Here is a 17,192-nt window from a genome sequence, read left to right on the forward strand (position 1 = left end):
TACCCTTTCTGGGGCTAGCAGATTAGAGGGAGAATTCCAAGATGGCCCACGAGTACTGGTATTATTGAGGTAGACTGAGGTTGCAGAAGTGGCTCATACCAGTGTCTCCGTCCCCAGGGGGAGTTTCTGCTGTTTCCCGCTGCTGTGACAGATGCTTTAAGGTTAGTAAATGGATCTCCTTTACTTATGGTCTGCTTTTTAAAATGGTGTTTTTGCACTGGTCTCTGGGTACAATGAGTCTGCAACTCAGCCCTTTAAGAGTGGGTTTTCCATTCTCTACAGTTTTATAGTTTTCCTGAACATAATCCTCATTGAGTTTTCAAAACCTGGTGTTTTGGGAGCTCATCTCTCCTGTGGAGGATCTAAGGTTTGGGGTGCCTGATGTAGAGCTCAAATCCATCACTCCTCAGGGAAAAGTTCCATACCTTTGAGATCCCTCCTAGTTGTGCTTCCCCATGGCTGATGTGTTTTCCCCCCTGGCAAGTCCCCATCTCTGTGTCTCCTCCTTCCCATCCTGATGTTACCCTTTCAGCCTTTGTCGTGGAGGCTTTGGTCATCCAATTTTCAGGTTCCTTTCAGAGGGCATTATTCCATATGTAGTTGTAGATTTGTTGGTCTGTGGAAGGAGGTGAATTCAGGGTCTTGTTACACTGCCATCTTGAGACCAACTCTGTTCTGCCATTTCTTGAGTGTGTTGCCTTGTAATAACGATTGTTTATCGTGTGGGTCTCAGCTTTTTTATCTGTAAAATAGGGTTGAGACTATGTCCTGTAACTGTAACCAGCATCCAATTGGTGATCACTTAATGCTCAACCACCTCCCCCAATTTGACCTCCTTTCACATCCCCATCACGAGGCAGCTAGCTGCCTGTGCAGCCAGGTCTTGGGAGGAGTTCCATAATGAAAGCTAAACTCACATTTTGGGGGCATCTGCCATGTGCCCACACAGTGCTAAATGTTAACATGGATTGTCTCAGTCTTCACAATGGCTTTGTTAAAGTCGAAGCTTAGAGAAGTGATCTGCTCAGGATCACAGCACATGGCAGGATCGATTTTCTATTCAAAGTCAACATATTTGCTTCTAGTTTATGTATCTATTTCCTGTGGGCTTGGTTAGTGTAAGCCAGTGTTGATCCCTGAGTGAACAGATGAAAGGAGCACCTCGACCTGTGAGGTGGAAACCTGGTCTCTGCAGTTGTGACCTCCTGTGGCTGTTGGTTCAAGGATGTCCAGAGTCCCAGGGCCAAGGAATGGAAAAATACTGCTCTGGCTCACCTACTCGCTGCCATAGGAGCACTTGGGTGGCTGGGCCACTCTGAATGGAGCCTGTGATGGAGCTGATCATGTGAATAAAGGCAGGGTTGCCACAATCAGGGTCCCTGACTTTGGATTAATAAAACCAATTGTGGCAACAAGGGTTCTGAATGTCCTTCGTGACTTAGACTGAGAGCTAGACAGCCAGCCAGAAGGCCTGCAGAACTTAAACACAGAGGCATTTATTGTCAGAGAGGGCAAATCTTACACTCAAATGGGTTTTGCCATATACGCATCAAAAGGGAGATGCCCCCACCTCCCCCCACAGTGCAGGTTCCAATTATCCTGTGGCCTTGCAACCCCTGTTCTCTTTTCCCAACAGCAGCAGAAGTTGAAGTCCTTCCAGGTTACCCAGCAGCTAGAGGGGATGAGGCAGGACAGACTCCTGAATGCCATCTGCCTGAGTCCCACCTATTCTCTAAGCTTCAGGGAAACTGGAAAACGTCCCAACTGGCAAAACGTACTTTCTTAAAAAGCTGGACAAAAGTATGGGACATTCCTTTGCTTAACAAAACAAAATCAACTGGTCTGGTGACCTGATGCTGCAGCAACATCTTGGAAGAGACAGGGAGTCTCCCTGGGGAATGAGGGGCAGGAAGAAAGGCCCAGGCATAGATGTCCCCCTCGGAACCTCTGCTCAGAAGGGGGCAGACGGAGGGGCCAAGCCAGTTAGAGAGGGGGTCCCTCCCTGGCTGCATTAGGATGGTCTCTGGTCTTCAGTGCCAGGCCTCAGTCCTCAGTCACAGGTGGGGGAATGAGCTGCAGCTGGAAGTTCTCATTCTGGAAGATGCTGTTGAAAGCAGGGCCACTCTGGGAGCCACTGAACGGCCTGTAGCTGTCGCTGCTGCGATTCTGGGAGAGTTCTGTAAGGAGGGCCAGCTGCAAAGGAGGGGACACACATCAACCAAGGTGAGTAGGGGAAGACAACGTGGGTGGGTTTGGCAGGGGGTGTGGAACAGAGTGGAGGGTCCTCAGTTCCTTGGCCTCGAATACACAAGGGACAGCACTGTGCTGCAGGGTATAGACCCCAGGGTTGCATCTCACAAACAAGTAATGTGACTTCGGGCAAGTTCATTTCACTTTCAGGGCCCATATTTCCTCCTTTAATAATGATGAGACTGCACTGGGGACGTCTCATTCCGAACCTCCCTTGGTCTGAGCACTCCCACCCTGGCTAGCACAGGACCCTGCCGCCCCCTCCGCACACACGCCCTGAGCTGAGGTTCTCAGCAGAGCTTGTTCCACACTCTGCCTCTGACCTCTCCTTTGCAACCAAAGGAGAGTCCAGCTGCCACTTTAAATTCAGGGACTCTACCTGTCCTCTTAGAGTCCTGCTTCCACCAATGACACCAGCAAAACCCTCTGTTAGTGGCTCTGTTCCGAAAGATTAGGTAAGGTTAATACCAACCCACTGGGAAGCCAGACTGTCACTCTGAGGGCCATCCCTTTTACCTCAAAGGCTTTCTGCAAAAGTAGGGAGCAGAGAGCCTGGCCCTCATGGTCACAGAAGAGACAAATTTTACACCCAAAGTCCTTCACCTGGACAGGGCAGCTGTGAGGAGTGAACCATCAAAGTCTGTCAGGCTCTGGACCCAAAGTCCACAGGTACTTCTGATAGTCCAAGGTAACTGTAATGAGTGCCTTCTAGGTGCCAGGCACTGTGCCAGGTCCTTTACATATGTACTGTTTTTTAAAAACTTATATAAACATTAAAAAATATGGTATTTTGAGAGACAACGAGCATGTGCGTGAGTGGTGGAGGGGAAGAGAAAGACTCCCGAGCAGGCTCTGCACAGTCAGGGCAGAGCCCAACATGGGGCTCGATCCCACAAACCATGAGATCATGACCTGAGCAAGAATGAAGAATTAACCAACTGAGCCACCTAGGCGCCCCCACATGTGTACTATTTCTAATCTTCCACAACCCTCTGGGTAAAAAACCCAGAGCCCCAAGAGTTTAATTCACTTGCCCCAAGTTACTCTGTGGTGAGTGGCAAAAGGTAGTGTGGGATTCAAACTCAGGTCCATGTGGCAAGTTCTGCTCAGCTGAGCCACTGACAGTTGTGCCTTCCCTAGAGGTAACTTGTCTATCACCTGCTCCCTACTCACCTACCCTGCCAGGAACCCGGTCTTCTGGCTGACCCAGCAGCTGTTCTCTGATCCTGGCAAGGGGTTCTCTCTCCATCCAAGCACTAATGGCACAAGGCTCGCCTGTCTCCTTTGTCACTTTTGTTGAAAACTTACTACCAGGATTATGGTAACTGGAGAGACACCCAAAGGACCTCTAAGTTCAAAGTGCCAATTCATCTAAAGCAATCCAGTGACACGTGTGGGGCCCAATTCACAGCACTGGCTCAGAAGCTCCAAGTCACTCAGCTAAGGACACACAGGAGGTACACTTGCTCAAGTGTATGCACTGCTGGTCAAGCAGGTTGCAGAGAGATGTCCCTTGCTCTGCTCGAGCCCCATCTCGTGCCACTTCTTATCCTCTACAACCCTCTCAGCTGCCCATCGGCCTGTGAAGTTCTCCGCAAGAACAATTCTGTACAGTGCTGGGAACAGAACGGGCGACAGATGTTACATAAACTCAAAGTTCTTTCACATTCAGACACTGTGAGGTAGAAAGATCAACCACAAAGATATTTTCTATTTCCTAAGAGAAGACATTTCTGTGTTCTACTTCTGTAACTTTGTGATCTGGAATCAAGGAGTCCTGAAAAATGGCTCAACAGTTTGAAGCCGTGGATCTTGCTGAGAAGGCCCAGAAAACCAACTCCTGGGGCAGAGCTTGGCTGAGGCTGAGAAGGGACACAGGTGATGCCAGTTCAATAAAGCTGCTGGACCACATTCAGGAGACCCCTGGAGAAGTCCCCTGGGATAAAAACCAACTCTCAAAGAAGGAACACAAGTTTTCCTCTGGGCTACCAAGCCACCCACCAGGCATCTGCATAAGAACAGGGTGGGAGAAGGGAGTCCAGGCCTAAAAGACACACAGTCTGTGCAAGCTCAGGATAAGCTCAGAGAACAAATCTGGCCGAACAGGAATTTAGGTATGACTTGGGGAATGGAGAAGGTGGTAATCTGGACTCCACCTTCAGGTTACAGAGGTCCAGGAAAGTGTTTAAACAAGAGGGTAACAAGACATTGGGGTCTGGAGTGAGCACCCAGACAGAGGCATGGAGCAAGGACAGAAGGTCTGCAGCGGCCTCTGTGAGTGACAGTTTGGAGGGGAGGGGAAGGGAAGAAATACAGAGGAGGAAAAAAAAAGATGCCTACCCGATCTCTGGGGGAAAGGGCTGTTGTGGGGTTTCTGCTCTGGGTGACTGGACAGGCCACCTGGAGATAGGCAGTAGGCAAGGAAGGACAGGCTGAGAAAGTTACTGAGCACACCTGGGACGGGCCTGTGGGGCACCCAGACAGACGCTGGGGCATGACTGCTAGCAGCTCTTCCAGTCTGTTCTCTTCTACAGTTCTAGACAGGTACTCAGAGTTTGAGCCCAGGGCCTTTGGAATGAAGACCAATCTTCCTAGTCTCCACTGCAGTTCCCACTGCCTCTGTATCCTCTGCTAAATCCAGAATGCTCCCTGGGGCTGGGGCTCCACATGGCCTTAACCAGGGTTCCAAACTGAAGAGGCAGCGGCAGGACCTGAGGACACTGCATTTCCCAAACAGTATCTATAAATAGGGAAATACAAGTCTAAACCACTACATAAACATTACCCGGGAACTTCCTCGGTAGAGACGGCAAAGTTGATCAAACGCTTGGATTTGCTGTGGGTCCAGAACAGGTTCTGAGGCTGCCTGTAAATTAGAAAAGATAAGGTAAACAAAACCCATGGGCGGCCTCTGCACGTGGCCAATGCTGAAACAGAATACGGTCTTCCTTTGTGCTTTTTCAGAGGAAACCCACGCCACCAGCAAACAGATTTTACTGAACATTGATTAGAATTGGGCGCATCTTTTCCTCCTCAATATTTTTACTATCTTTGGGGGGGAAACGTACTAAGAGCTCAGAGAGAATGGAAGCAAGAGTACCCTTGAAATCACTCATGCCGGCCTAGGGTGGAACTATGTTACTGCTTCAGCCCCTATCTGGGTGAAAAGGATCTCGTTTTCGGTCCAGAGAGCAGCTGTCAGTGAGGAGGCTCACACCTCATGCGCTTCTGGAATCCCACAGTTGTGGCCCCAAAGTAACACTTAGTTCTTGTGATGCTGTCAGTGGTGTGGGGATGGCTGAGGACAAGGTGGCTCAGTGGAAATCCTGGGAGGGGCGGTATGATCCAAAACAGCCTGAAAGAAAACAGTGGACCCATGGAGGCTCTGTTTTTCATTCTGTTCCATGTCTCTGAGTCTGCACACATGGAGAGATCATTCTCTAATGAGAACGTTTAAACTTGCCTTGACACTTTTTATTTATTTTTAAAGGGGTACCTGGGTGGCTCAGTTGGTTAAGCAACCGACTTTGGTTCAGGTCATGATCTCATGGTTTGTGGGTTCGAGCCCCCACATAGGGCTCTGTGCTGACAGCTCAGAGCCTGGAGCCTGCTTCAGGTTCAGCGTCTCCAATCTCTCTCTGCGCTTTGCCTGCTTGTGCTCTTTCTCTCTCTCAAAAATAAACAAACAGAAAAAAAAAATGAGAGAGAGAAAGCGTACCTTCAAGTGGGGGAGAGGTAGAGAGAGAGGGAGAGAAACAATCCCAAGCAGGCTTAGCACCGAGCACAGAGCCTGACACAGAGCTCCATCTCATGACAGTCAGATTATGACCTGAGTTGGTATCAATAGTCGGATGCTCTTGTAGGAAAAATATCGTATTTTTGGAGATAAAGTGTGTGGAGTGTTACACTTCTGACAAACACTAGGTAAAATACGCAGGGGAGATCCAAGCTAAAGACGATCTGTAAGTCTAAGAAAGACTATACACCTAGCTCCAACAAAGCAAAACAAGAAAAAAATGTAATTATCTTTGAGACACTTAACAACGAAAAACATGGTTTTGCCACCTGGTTTCCTGAATCCCTTTAGTATTACTGGCATAAACTGGGGAGCAGGGTGGGTTAAGGACAAGGGTGATACGTGCCTTTTATTAGCCATTCAAAACCTCAGCTGTGGGCTTGCCACTGCCACAGTCCATATGACAAGGGACCAGCCACCCCCATTTCACCTGTGCTTATTCCCTGGTTATTCTGTAATAAGGTTTAACTAGGAAGGCCCACCCAGAAACAAGTCAGCAGTAGACTGAGGAGGGTGTTGGGAGGTGGGGGTGATGGTGAGGGGCAAGGCAAGTTAATTAAAAAGAAGATTAAAATGTCAAGTTTGCATATGATCAAGCGGCAAGAGCCAGAAAAGGTCTCCCCTTATAGAAGTATTTTTATAAAACAGTCCTTTGCCTTGAAGGGATATTGTAAGAAAAAAAACTCATGAAATGTACTATTGTACTTGCTACAAAAGTGTGGATGGTACAGGCCACTTACAGCGATCCACTGAAAAAAGTCCCATCAGACTCTGCACTGAGGAGAGCTGTACTGGACCCAGACTTGCTAATAATTGTATTTTCTTTTCTGCTTTTATCACTAGGGAACGCAGGGCTAAAGAGTTAGCTGCATAGACTAGCAACTGCTGAGGACTTGGTGGCACACATTTATGTATGCAATTACAACCCAGTTTTATATTATTCTTCAATCACATAGTTTTTTTTTTTTTTTTTTAAATCTAATTTCCTCATTTATTTACTTCATTTATGGATGTATTTTGGAACCAACTCAAATCATTGAGGCCGGAAAGTGAAGGCCGGGTCAAGTCATAAGTAGAAAATGCCACTGCTAAAAACAGAATCATGCTTTCACCACCCCCGCTGCCCCCCAGGAAATACTATGTGGCAGAAGAGTCTATTCCAGGCACAGAATAAATGGCTCCAGCCTCTGGGAGTTTGCTCACCGAGGCAGAAAGTGCAAAAGTCAAAAATGATGGTCCAGCTCATGTGTTATGAGCCAGTACCTCTCAGATTTTAAGATGCATAATAATCACTGAGAGGTCTGGTTAGCAGGTTTGGGGTGGGGTCTGCGATTCTGGGTTTCTAGCATATCTCCTCCCCCCACCCCCCCCACCCCCCGGAGTGCTGAGACTGCTAGCTAGTCTAGCTAGTGTCAGTCTGCACTTCTGGGCCCAGGTGCTAATCTGTACTCCAAAAACAGTTCAGGGCAGCCAGAGACATCCCGTCCTGAGTCCTGTGGTAACAGGAGGCTCTCGGGTTACGAGTATTTTGCCCCCCGTTGATTCAACTGTACCAAATCAACCACTCAATTAGCATTTCTTTTTTTCTAATGCACTCAGACTAGGGATGTTGGTTTTCAACACTTACTAAGTTCACACACGCACCTTACCAACCCTTGGATATTATAAGAAAATTATTTAATAAGGATGTTCCTGCCACATGCTTTATTTTGAATCTTATGGAACTGCAAGCCCTACACCTATTTTACTAAATAAGTGCTCACGACTGTGTAAACTGAGGAAGAGAAGGCTAGGAGACTTGCCTAATATGAATAAAAATTTCAGAACCAATTAAGGGTCCATAAACAGGGCCTTTACCTTATTAACCCTAGTTCTCCCCTTGTCTGAGGAAATCCTCAGCATCCTAGAGCCTGGAAAGCAAGTGGTTTTTGGTGAATGTACTGACTTCTTCCCAGCCTGCTGTTGTGGACCTGAGCTGCGGCCTCCAGCCCTGCCATCCCTCCTGCACACTGGCTCCCCCCACAGCCATTTCTCTGTTCTCATGGAGTGTTTGCACAGCCTTTCGTCCATGGGAAATCTTGGGAAACCAAGGACTGGTTTTCCCTCTGACATCTGTGAATGCCTTAACCTCCTTTATTCTACATTAAGTCCTAGTTCAGGTTCTTTTGAGAAAGGGTGGGGGGGCGGGGAAGGGGCAGAGAATCCCAAGCGGGCACTGCTCTGGTAGGTTAGCTCAATGCAGAGGGTCACCTGATCTGAAACCAAGAGTCCACATGCTTAACTGACTCAGCCACCCAGGCACTCCAGTCCTATTTTAGCCTTAGAACTCCAAATGGTGAAACGCTTCAATAAAATAACCATGATTTTGAAAACAAAAACAAAACTCGAGTTCTCCTTTGCTAGGAGAACACATAAACACTCAGAATTTCCAACAATATGACATGCCCAGATCAGTGTGCAGTGGTGGCTTGTCAGGGCCTTCTCCTCGAGGCCCTTAAACTCCTTGGAAATACCAAAAGAAGGAGTTTCCAACAATGGCATCTTTCAGAAACTGAAAAATGCAGTTGTTCCACGGGTGTGAAATAACTGAGGATTACAGGTTCTATCTTACAATGCAAGCCATCATCCTGGACAACCAGAGACTGAACTAAGGAGTGACTGCTGGGGCTTCCCCGGAACCCCCTGGAAGCAAAGTCACTGCAGGTTGGAGACGCCCTGTTCTTGCCTGGGCCATAACGCTGTCACTGCGGTAAAGTGAAGGCAAGTCATTTGAGGCAAAATGGGAGAGCTGGTTGTAGACGTGCCTGGGACCTAGTAGACGTTCACCTGATTTAAAGGCCTTCCTAGAATAAGACAGTATTTTTAAAAAGGAAGCATTCAGGAAATGACTAGTCAATCACTGAGGCAAGCATTTCTGTACTCTTTTTCCTGGTGCAGGCTTGAAGAGTGGGATGGGGAGACGATGAGAAGAGGGACAGGGCCTCTGGGATGGCAGCTTGTGCGCTGAAGGCCCGTTTAGCTGATTTGTGCCCTGGCTATGCAGGCTTCTGCCCTATCACCTCCAGGCCTCGTGAGCGGAAGACCCATTTCTACGGTTTAACAAGTATCTCTGGAGTCCCTGCTATTATCAGGCCTGAGGCACAAAGATGAACAAGAAGAGCCTAACGTCCCAGCATCTGTGGGGCATGAAAACCCTGCAAAAAGATTTCACCTTCTCCACTGCTGATAAAATAATATATGGTTGTTATTGTGCCTCAGCAGCCTCTCAAGCTCTGCTTATTCGCCAGGGCAGGCCTCGTTTGCAACATGCTCTCACATCGTCTACATAAACCAACAGGATGTCCCTGCTATTGCAACATTTTTGGGCCCAGATTACACCCTTGCACATGAGACATGGAAGTGTCAGGTCAGCACGCTCTCCGGAACGCCTCCTCCATGCGCCCCAGTCGTGTCGACCGATCAGCTTCCGCGTGAACCCTGCAGAACCGTTACGTCACACTCACTGTGGTGTGATTCTGTTAGACCGTGAGCTACCTGAACACCAGCGCGGTGTCTTGGTCACTCTTCTGTCCCCCATGCTCCATATCCAGCAAATGCTCAAGAAACCACTGCTGAACAACCACATACCCTGGTCTATTTGGAACTGTCCACTTTAGGTGTCTGAACCCACAGTCGCTTGGCTCTCCTGGTCCAGTGTGAAATCACTGACCCTCGTCTTCCTGTTTCAAGAACTCGGGACCTGTAAAGACTTTTTGTGATTTCTGGCATATCTGCCCTATATCTCAGAGAAGACGTCAATTTCATTTTATTTAATTCGCTTTTGGAGCAAGGATTATTTTTAAAATATCAAAAATATAGGTATCAACCCTTTTAAGAGGTAGGAAAATTTACCAAGCAAGTGGGGACTTGTAGTTAAAAGCCTCTTTCTGTTGTTGCCTTAGTACTTTCAAGGGCAGACCTTCCACTTGGTGTGACTGTGGCCTGTGGAGGGGAGACCAGGCCTGCTCCCCATGTGTGGCTGGTGGTTAAGAGCCTACACACTGAAGCCATCTGCCTAAGCCCAAACCTGACATCGCCAGCCACCAGACTACACTCGTAGGCAGGTTACCTGTTCTGAGCTGGTTGGTTTTTTCGTTTTTCTTTTGTAATGTGGGATAAGCTAATAGCTGTGCCACAGAAGGTGGCTGGGATTGGGAAGTGATGCATACAGCACTTGGGAAATGCCCAGGGAGCTGTAAGTTCTCATTTGGGGTTATTTATTAGACGAGGCACACAAGGGCCCTGCATGCACCACCACACCCAGAGTCAGTCTAACACGGGAGTCTGGTCGTGCACACCTCCTCCTAATGTGGCCAATGAAAGGGAAAGAAAGCAGACATAGAGCGCGGTGCAGTCCAAAGTGGCAAAGGTGGCAAAGGAAGGGGTGTCAAAGAGAGGGAGTGGGGGGAAAGCTTTACAAAAAGGAGAGCTCCCCAAGGACGGGGCCTCTGTCTTCTCCTGCCTACCGGCACCCGCACTGGATTTGGCACAGAGCACGTGTGAAATAATTGCCTGCGGGTGAGATGCAGGAAGGGACAGGAAGGGCAAGCAAGCATTTCTCTCGGTCACATGCTCACAGGAGCTTTCTCAAGCCCTCTGCAGTGCAGCAGGAACACAGGCACCGACTCTGGCAGACCTGGGCTCCATCAGGATTCTGCAACAACTAGCCGAGGGCCTCTGGCCAACTTATTTAGCTTTTCTCAGTCTCTGTCATTATCTGTAAACTCTACATTGCAGAACTGTTGGAGGACCGGAGGTAACATGTGGGCCTGGTGCCTATTTGATGTTCAATAAACGGCAGTGATTACTGCAACTGTGTCATCTATACGCCCAGGAGAAGAGCCTGGGGGAAAGAACAATGGGCTGGGACTCAGGAGCCCTGAGCTCTAATTCTGTCACAGCCCCTTACATAACTTGAGCAGGTCATGGCACTCCCCCCGGGTCTATATTCTGATCAAGAGGCAAGGTCACCAGGGGCCACTCTCTACCACCAGGGAGAGATTACCATGAGATAATAAGCATTTAGGGCACAAAGGTTTCAAGTAAGTAAGTAAGTAAGTAAGTAAGTAAGTAACATTTACTGAAATTACTCATGGCAAAGGAGGAGTTAAGATGGTGGAGAAACACGGGGACCCTGGGCTTTCCTTGTCCTTCAAACAGAGCTGTTTTGAGGTCAGACCACTTGAACACCCAGGAAACTGATCTGCAGAGTGGCAGAAGGATCTCTACGGTTGGAGGGAGACAGGTGGCAGGTGCACGGTGTGTGGATACGAATGGGGGAGAAAAAACAGCGTTGCCACAGAGCGGAGGGAACTCTTCCGTGGAGAGACAAAAGGGAAAGAAAAAAGAAAAGGGTTGAGAAAGTGCAGCATTGGATTCACACAGGAGGAAAACCTCTCTGAACCACAGACTGGGCAGCGAGAAGTACTGAGTGTCCCGGATCTTTTTTGCAAACAGCGTTTGGAGCTCAAAATCCAAGGTTTTGGAAGTGCATGACTTTTTCCAGAATGGAGCCTTGGCATGTGCTCCTGGGCAGGAGGGAGCTGGCCTAGAGAGCATAGCATAGGGTGGTGTAGAGCTCTCTGGGGCACACTGGGAAAAAACATTCCCCTTCCTAGAGTACTTTTGGAAGAGGGTTTTTGTCTCCCCTAGGATAAAAGACCCTGTAGGTGCCAGCCAAAGGCCTTTCATCAGTAGGGGGGAAAGCCTCTACTCTGGAGGATGGGGGAGGATCCATGTGGTGCCGGCTCCTTTAAGGCTGGGTTTTGAATCCCAGCCACACGTCAAAGAAAAAACACAGGAGATCTGTGGCACAGGGCAAGCTAAGTGCCCTTGCTACTCTGTGAGGGGGGCCTGACAGCAGGGGTTGAGATCCTTGGTCGGTCCAGGATGAGAGACTGGGGTGGTGCCATTTTCCCCCAATACCAACATGGTGGGACCTCAGAGAACACCACAGTGGCCCCAGTGAAGGTGGGACCTACTTACACCAAACACCCTCCCCCCAACCCGTGCCTGACAACTGTTCATTTACTGGGGCAAGAAGGACTCTGAGCCAGCACAGGGGACCTCTCCTCCAAAGACCAGCATGGGCAGCATTCCCTATGCCCTAAGTGCACTGAAAATCGTGCCTCAAAATGACACTGACAGTTCTTTTTTCTTTTGTTCTTCCTTCTTCTTTTCTTTTGGAATCAAGCTCAGAGTTTCTTGTTTGTTTTTTTCAATTCCTTTTCTTTTTTTTTTTTTTTTTTTGGATCAGGCTTTTTTTCCTTTTTCTTTTTTCTTTTCTTTTTTTTCCTTGTCTTTGTCTTTGGAATCAGCCTTATGGTTTTTGATTCTGTTTTGTTTTTGTTCTCTTCCCTTTTCTCCTTTTTTGGGATCTGGCTCCCCTGCTTTTTTCCAGGATTGTTTTAACAAACAAATCAAAGCACACCTAGTAAAAGGTCCAAACACTCTTCATGGCAAGGAGGAGGTCTGCAGAGGACTGAGCAGTGGGAAAGGGCAGCCAAAACCCAACAGCAGAGTGCACACAACATACACCAGAAACACTTCCTGAAGTGCCAGGCAGACCCCGGGCAGTGTACGACCCCTTTTTGATACAGCAGTACGCTCAGGTGCAGGAAACAGGCAAGCTTTTAAAACACACACAAGATAGAAAAAAATGACAAGACGGAGGAATTCTCCCCCAAAAGAAAGGTCAAGAAGAAATCACAGCCAGGGACGCACTCAAAACAGATGTAAGCAATATATCTGAACAAGGATTTAGAACAACAGTCATGAGACAAGTGGCTAGGTTTGAAAACAGCATAAAAGACACCAGAGAGACCCTTGCTGCAAGAGACGAAAGGCCTAAGAACTAGTCAGGATGAAACAAAAAATGCTATAACTGAGATGCAAAATAAACTGGATACAGTGAGAATGAGGAGGAAGCAGAGGAGAGAATAGGTGAAACAGAAGATAAAATTATGGAAAATAAGAAAGCTGAAAAAAAAGAGCGAAGAGAAATAACTAGAGCACGAGGAGAGACTTAGAGCAACTAAGTGATTCCATGAAATGAAACCGTATCTGTTATCAAAGGAGTCCTGAAGAAGAGCAAGTAAAAGGGGCAGAAGTTTTATTTGAACAAATCATAGCTGAGAACTTCCCTAATCTGGAGAAGGAAACTGGGCACAGAGACCCCCCTCAAAATCAACAAAAACAGGCCAGCACCATGACATATCATAGCAAAACACAAAGATAAGGAGAGAATTCTGAAAGCAGCTAGGGACAGAAGGTCCTGAACCTACACGGGTAGACACGTAAGGTCAGCAGCACACCTGTCCACTGAAACTTGGCAGGCCAGGAAGAGTGGCAGGAAATATTCAATGTGCTGAATGGGGAAAAATATGCAGCCAAGAATTCTTATCCAGCAAGGCTGTCATTCGGAACAGGAGAGATAAAGAGTTTCCCAGACAAAACGAAAGGAGTTCGTGACAACTAAACCAGACCTGCAAGTAATTTTAAGGGGGACTCTGAGTGGAGGAAAAAAAAAAAAAAATAAGACCAAAGCAGCAAAGACTACAAGGGACCAGAGGACATCACCAGAAACACCAACTCCAACACGATGGCACTAAATTCATATCTTTCGATCATGGAAATGGACTAAATGCTTCAATCAAAAGACATAGGGTATCAGAATAAAACAAAAACAAAAAACCCCAAGATCCATCTAGATGCTGCCGACAAGAGACTCATTTTAGACCTAAAAACACCTGCAGATTCAAAGTGAAGGGATGGAGAGCCATCTATCATGCCAAGGGACAGCAAAAGAGAGCCGGAGTAACTATACTTATATCAGACAACCAGATTTGAAAATAAAGACTGTAACAAGAGATGAAGAAGGGCGTTACATCATAATTAAGGGGTCTATCCATCAAGAAGATCTAACAATTGTAAATATCTATGCCAACTTAGGAGCACCCAAATATATAAATCAATTAGTAACAAACATAAAGAAACTTACTGATAATAATACGATAACAGGAGACTTTAATACCCCACTTATAGCAATGGACAGATCATCTAAGCAGAAAACCAACAAGGAATCTAGGCTTTGAATGACACACTGGACCAGATGGACTTAACAGATACATTTAGAATATTTCATTCTAAAGCAGCAGAATACACATTCTTCTTGAAATTACTCGTGGCTTTTACTGCACAATTATATACAAACTAGGGAAACCAACTACAGGCATTAGAGACACTGTCACAAAGACCCAAGACAGCCTTGAAGAGGAATAACAGATTTAGTCTAAGATGCTGTACAGAGAATGTGATTTGCCAAATCACTGTCATGCACAAAATCAAAGTGGGAGCAAGCATATTTGAATTCGATCCCAGTATGGCAAATCTATAAACACAAAGCACCCTTCCCAGTGTTCCCAGACCATCTAACCCCCCAGCAGAGGACTGATTATGAGTGATTTTCCAATTGGAAGAGAAAGAAAAACACATTTGACGCTATCTGCCAGAGCACATTTCTTTCTTCCCATGTAATATAGTGACAAAAGCTGAAAATTAAACTGCAGCTAAACATGAGAGGGATAAACGGCGACAGCCCTGGAAATGACCTTGTAACACTCAGTGTTAAAGTACATCTGGTGGAAAATGAGGTCCCGATGATGGAGGAAAGCCCTGGGCAGAAGGACACTGGGCTAAGATAGTGTGCCAGCACATGTCAGAGGCTCAATGACTCACATGGGGTAGAAATGAGAGCTGTTAATTACGTCAGCTGGAAGGAAGGAAAACAACCTAAGACTTTCAGGAATCCACAGACTTAACTAGAGCATCAAGCTTCACTATAGGAAAGCCGCCATGATCCACTGTCGCCCTGAAGGCTGGATTCCTAGGAATGGGGATAACATAATACTAGGGATCCTGGATACAAAGGCTTTCAAATCACACATGAAGCCAGGGCAGTCACAGAATCTCTACAATAATTAAGGTCATGAAATCAAAACCCCAACATTTCTTCTCCTAAGCATCTTCCCACACTAGCACACAAGCAGGCCAAACCTAGTTTACCAGAGATGTGGGATGCTGGATATGATTCTGGAACAAATTATTTGTCTTTCCTGCATTCCAGGAAACTTCTGGCATTTTTGTAACGTGCTGGTAGAGGTGGAGCTGGAGGTGGAGTAGGACGCGTGGAATGAGAATCGTTATTTTCTCACTTCTCCCCCTCCCTGCCTGCTATTGGCCTCGCTTTTAAATCTTTCTGTTACAGGCTTCAGTCAGACTTTTGCTACAACCTAAGCTGTTTCAAACTAGAGGTCCTTAATATTTTGCCTGCAATGAAACCCTGGCCTCAGAGATACATATGAGTGAAGCCACATTTCCTTTCTCCCTGCAAACAGGAAAGGAAACACCCTTAAAATTTCCATCCCCAGCACAGTCTGCTCCAGACAGAACCCTCACCTCTCACTCATCTTTATTTCCTAATGTCACCACACTCTCAATAGGTCACAATTAATAATGAACTAGGTAACGAAATAATAAAATAAGCACATGTGTTGCTGAGCTGAATGGAGAGAGGAGGGAAACACCTGGCAGAATCTCTCTTAAGGAGATTTCACATAGAGTAGTAACCATACCTTGCTCTAGAATGAGCAGCTCTCGGGCAGAGAGTGCGTCAGGTGGGAGATGGAAATTATGAATATCTGACTAGAAAATACCCATAAAAACCCAAAACCTTTAATACTACAGTTAAAGAGAAACAACACAGGGGCGCCTGGGTGGCTCATTTGGTTGAGTACCCAACTCTTGATTTTGGCTCAAGTCACAATCCCAAGGTCATGGATTAAGCCCTGTGTTTAGGCTCTGTGCTGAGCATGGAGGCTGCTTAGGATTCTCGCTCTCACACCCTCTGCCCCTCTCCTGCTGGTCTGCTGGATCTCAGCATGACAATAAAAAAAAAATAATAATAAAACAATAAAAAAAAGAAACAACATAGTGACTTCTCAGCAGTACGAAAAAATGCTGGATTAAGTCAGCTAGGATATGAAAGGAGTAACAATAACCACTACTACAGCAGCTAAGTTATGGAGCAATGACTACTGTCTGCCACTGTTCCAAATACTGTGCATGTATTATCTCACTTAATCACCACAAAAACCCTATGAGGCCAGTACTTTATCCTTATTTTACAGGTAAAGCAAGTAAGGTCCTGGGGTGCAGCGCTGTGCCTGAGGTCACTGTGGTTGGTGGTGGAACTCACACCTGAATTTGGGCAGTCCAATTCCAGAAGTTTCTTTCATTTGCCTTGCTCTTGGCATCAGTCTGGAAGAGGTGGGACAGTCCCTTTCAAGGGACACAAAAGGTGATGTCAGGGGCAGAGTAGGACCAACTGGGGATCAATATGCCAATGCCATGCTCTTAAAACACTGATGGCCTCTGACCTCTTTCTGGGATTTTTCATGATTCTGCTTTCTAGTTAAGGAAACTGGGCCTACGAAGTCTTAATAAAAGAACCAGGACGGAGAGCAGCTGATGAAATGAGCTACAATGATTAGCGTCACGCTTAAAAATACATTTTGGAGAAGTAAGCTGCAGAAGACCAGTGAAAGCTGACAAGAACTAAGCTAAGTTTTTAGAACAAATTATCCTAAAATTTGTATGGAACCAGAAAAGATCCCCCACCCCCAGAGCAGTCTTTAAAAAGGAGAACAAAACTGGAGGCATCACAATCCCAGATTTTTTGTAGTATATCTACAAAGCTGTAGTAATCAAAACAATATGGTATTGGCACAAAAACAGATACAGGGATCAGTAAAACAGAATAGAGAGCCAAGAAATAAACCCATGATTATATGGTCTGTTAATCTCTGACAAAGGAGGCAGGGATATGCAGTGGGGAAAATACACTCTCTTCAAGAAATTGTGTTTACAAAACTGGACAGCAACATGCAAAAGAATGAAACTGGACCACTTTCTTACACCATACACGACAACAAAATCAAAATGGATGAAAGACCTAAATGTGAGCCTGAAACCATAAAATTCCTAGAAGAAAGGACAGACAGTAATTTCTCTGATATTGACCATAGCAATGTTTTTCTAGATAGGTCTT

The 17,192-nt window shown here is 46.5% G+C and overlaps 1 protein-coding gene across 4 annotated transcripts in view; it reads right to left on the minus strand.

The window, feature by feature from the left end:
• Window positions 1-1,476: 1,476 nt before the first annotated feature.
• VPS8 (VPS8 subunit of CORVET complex) overlaps window positions 1,477-17,192 on the minus strand; it is a 249,831-nt gene continuing 234,115 nt past the window's right edge. For 3 of the 4 annotated variants that reach the window (XM_049628447.1, XM_049628448.1, XM_049628449.1), the window contains 2 exons: window positions 5,036-5,116; window positions 1,477-2,193 (listed from right to left, as the gene is read on the minus strand). In XM_049628447.1, coding sequence (XP_049484404.1) covers window positions 2,044-2,193; window positions 5,036-5,116 — 231 coding nt within the window. In that variant the 3' untranslated portion in view covers window positions 1,477-2,043. The other variant, XM_049628450.1, reaches the window with a different exon arrangement.

Source organism: Panthera uncia, chromosome C2 (assembly GCF_023721935.1).
Source record: "Panthera uncia isolate 11264 chromosome C2, Puncia_PCG_1.0, whole genome shotgun sequence".
NCBI classification, from domain to species: Eukaryota; Metazoa; Chordata; class Mammalia; order Carnivora; family Felidae; genus Panthera; species Panthera uncia.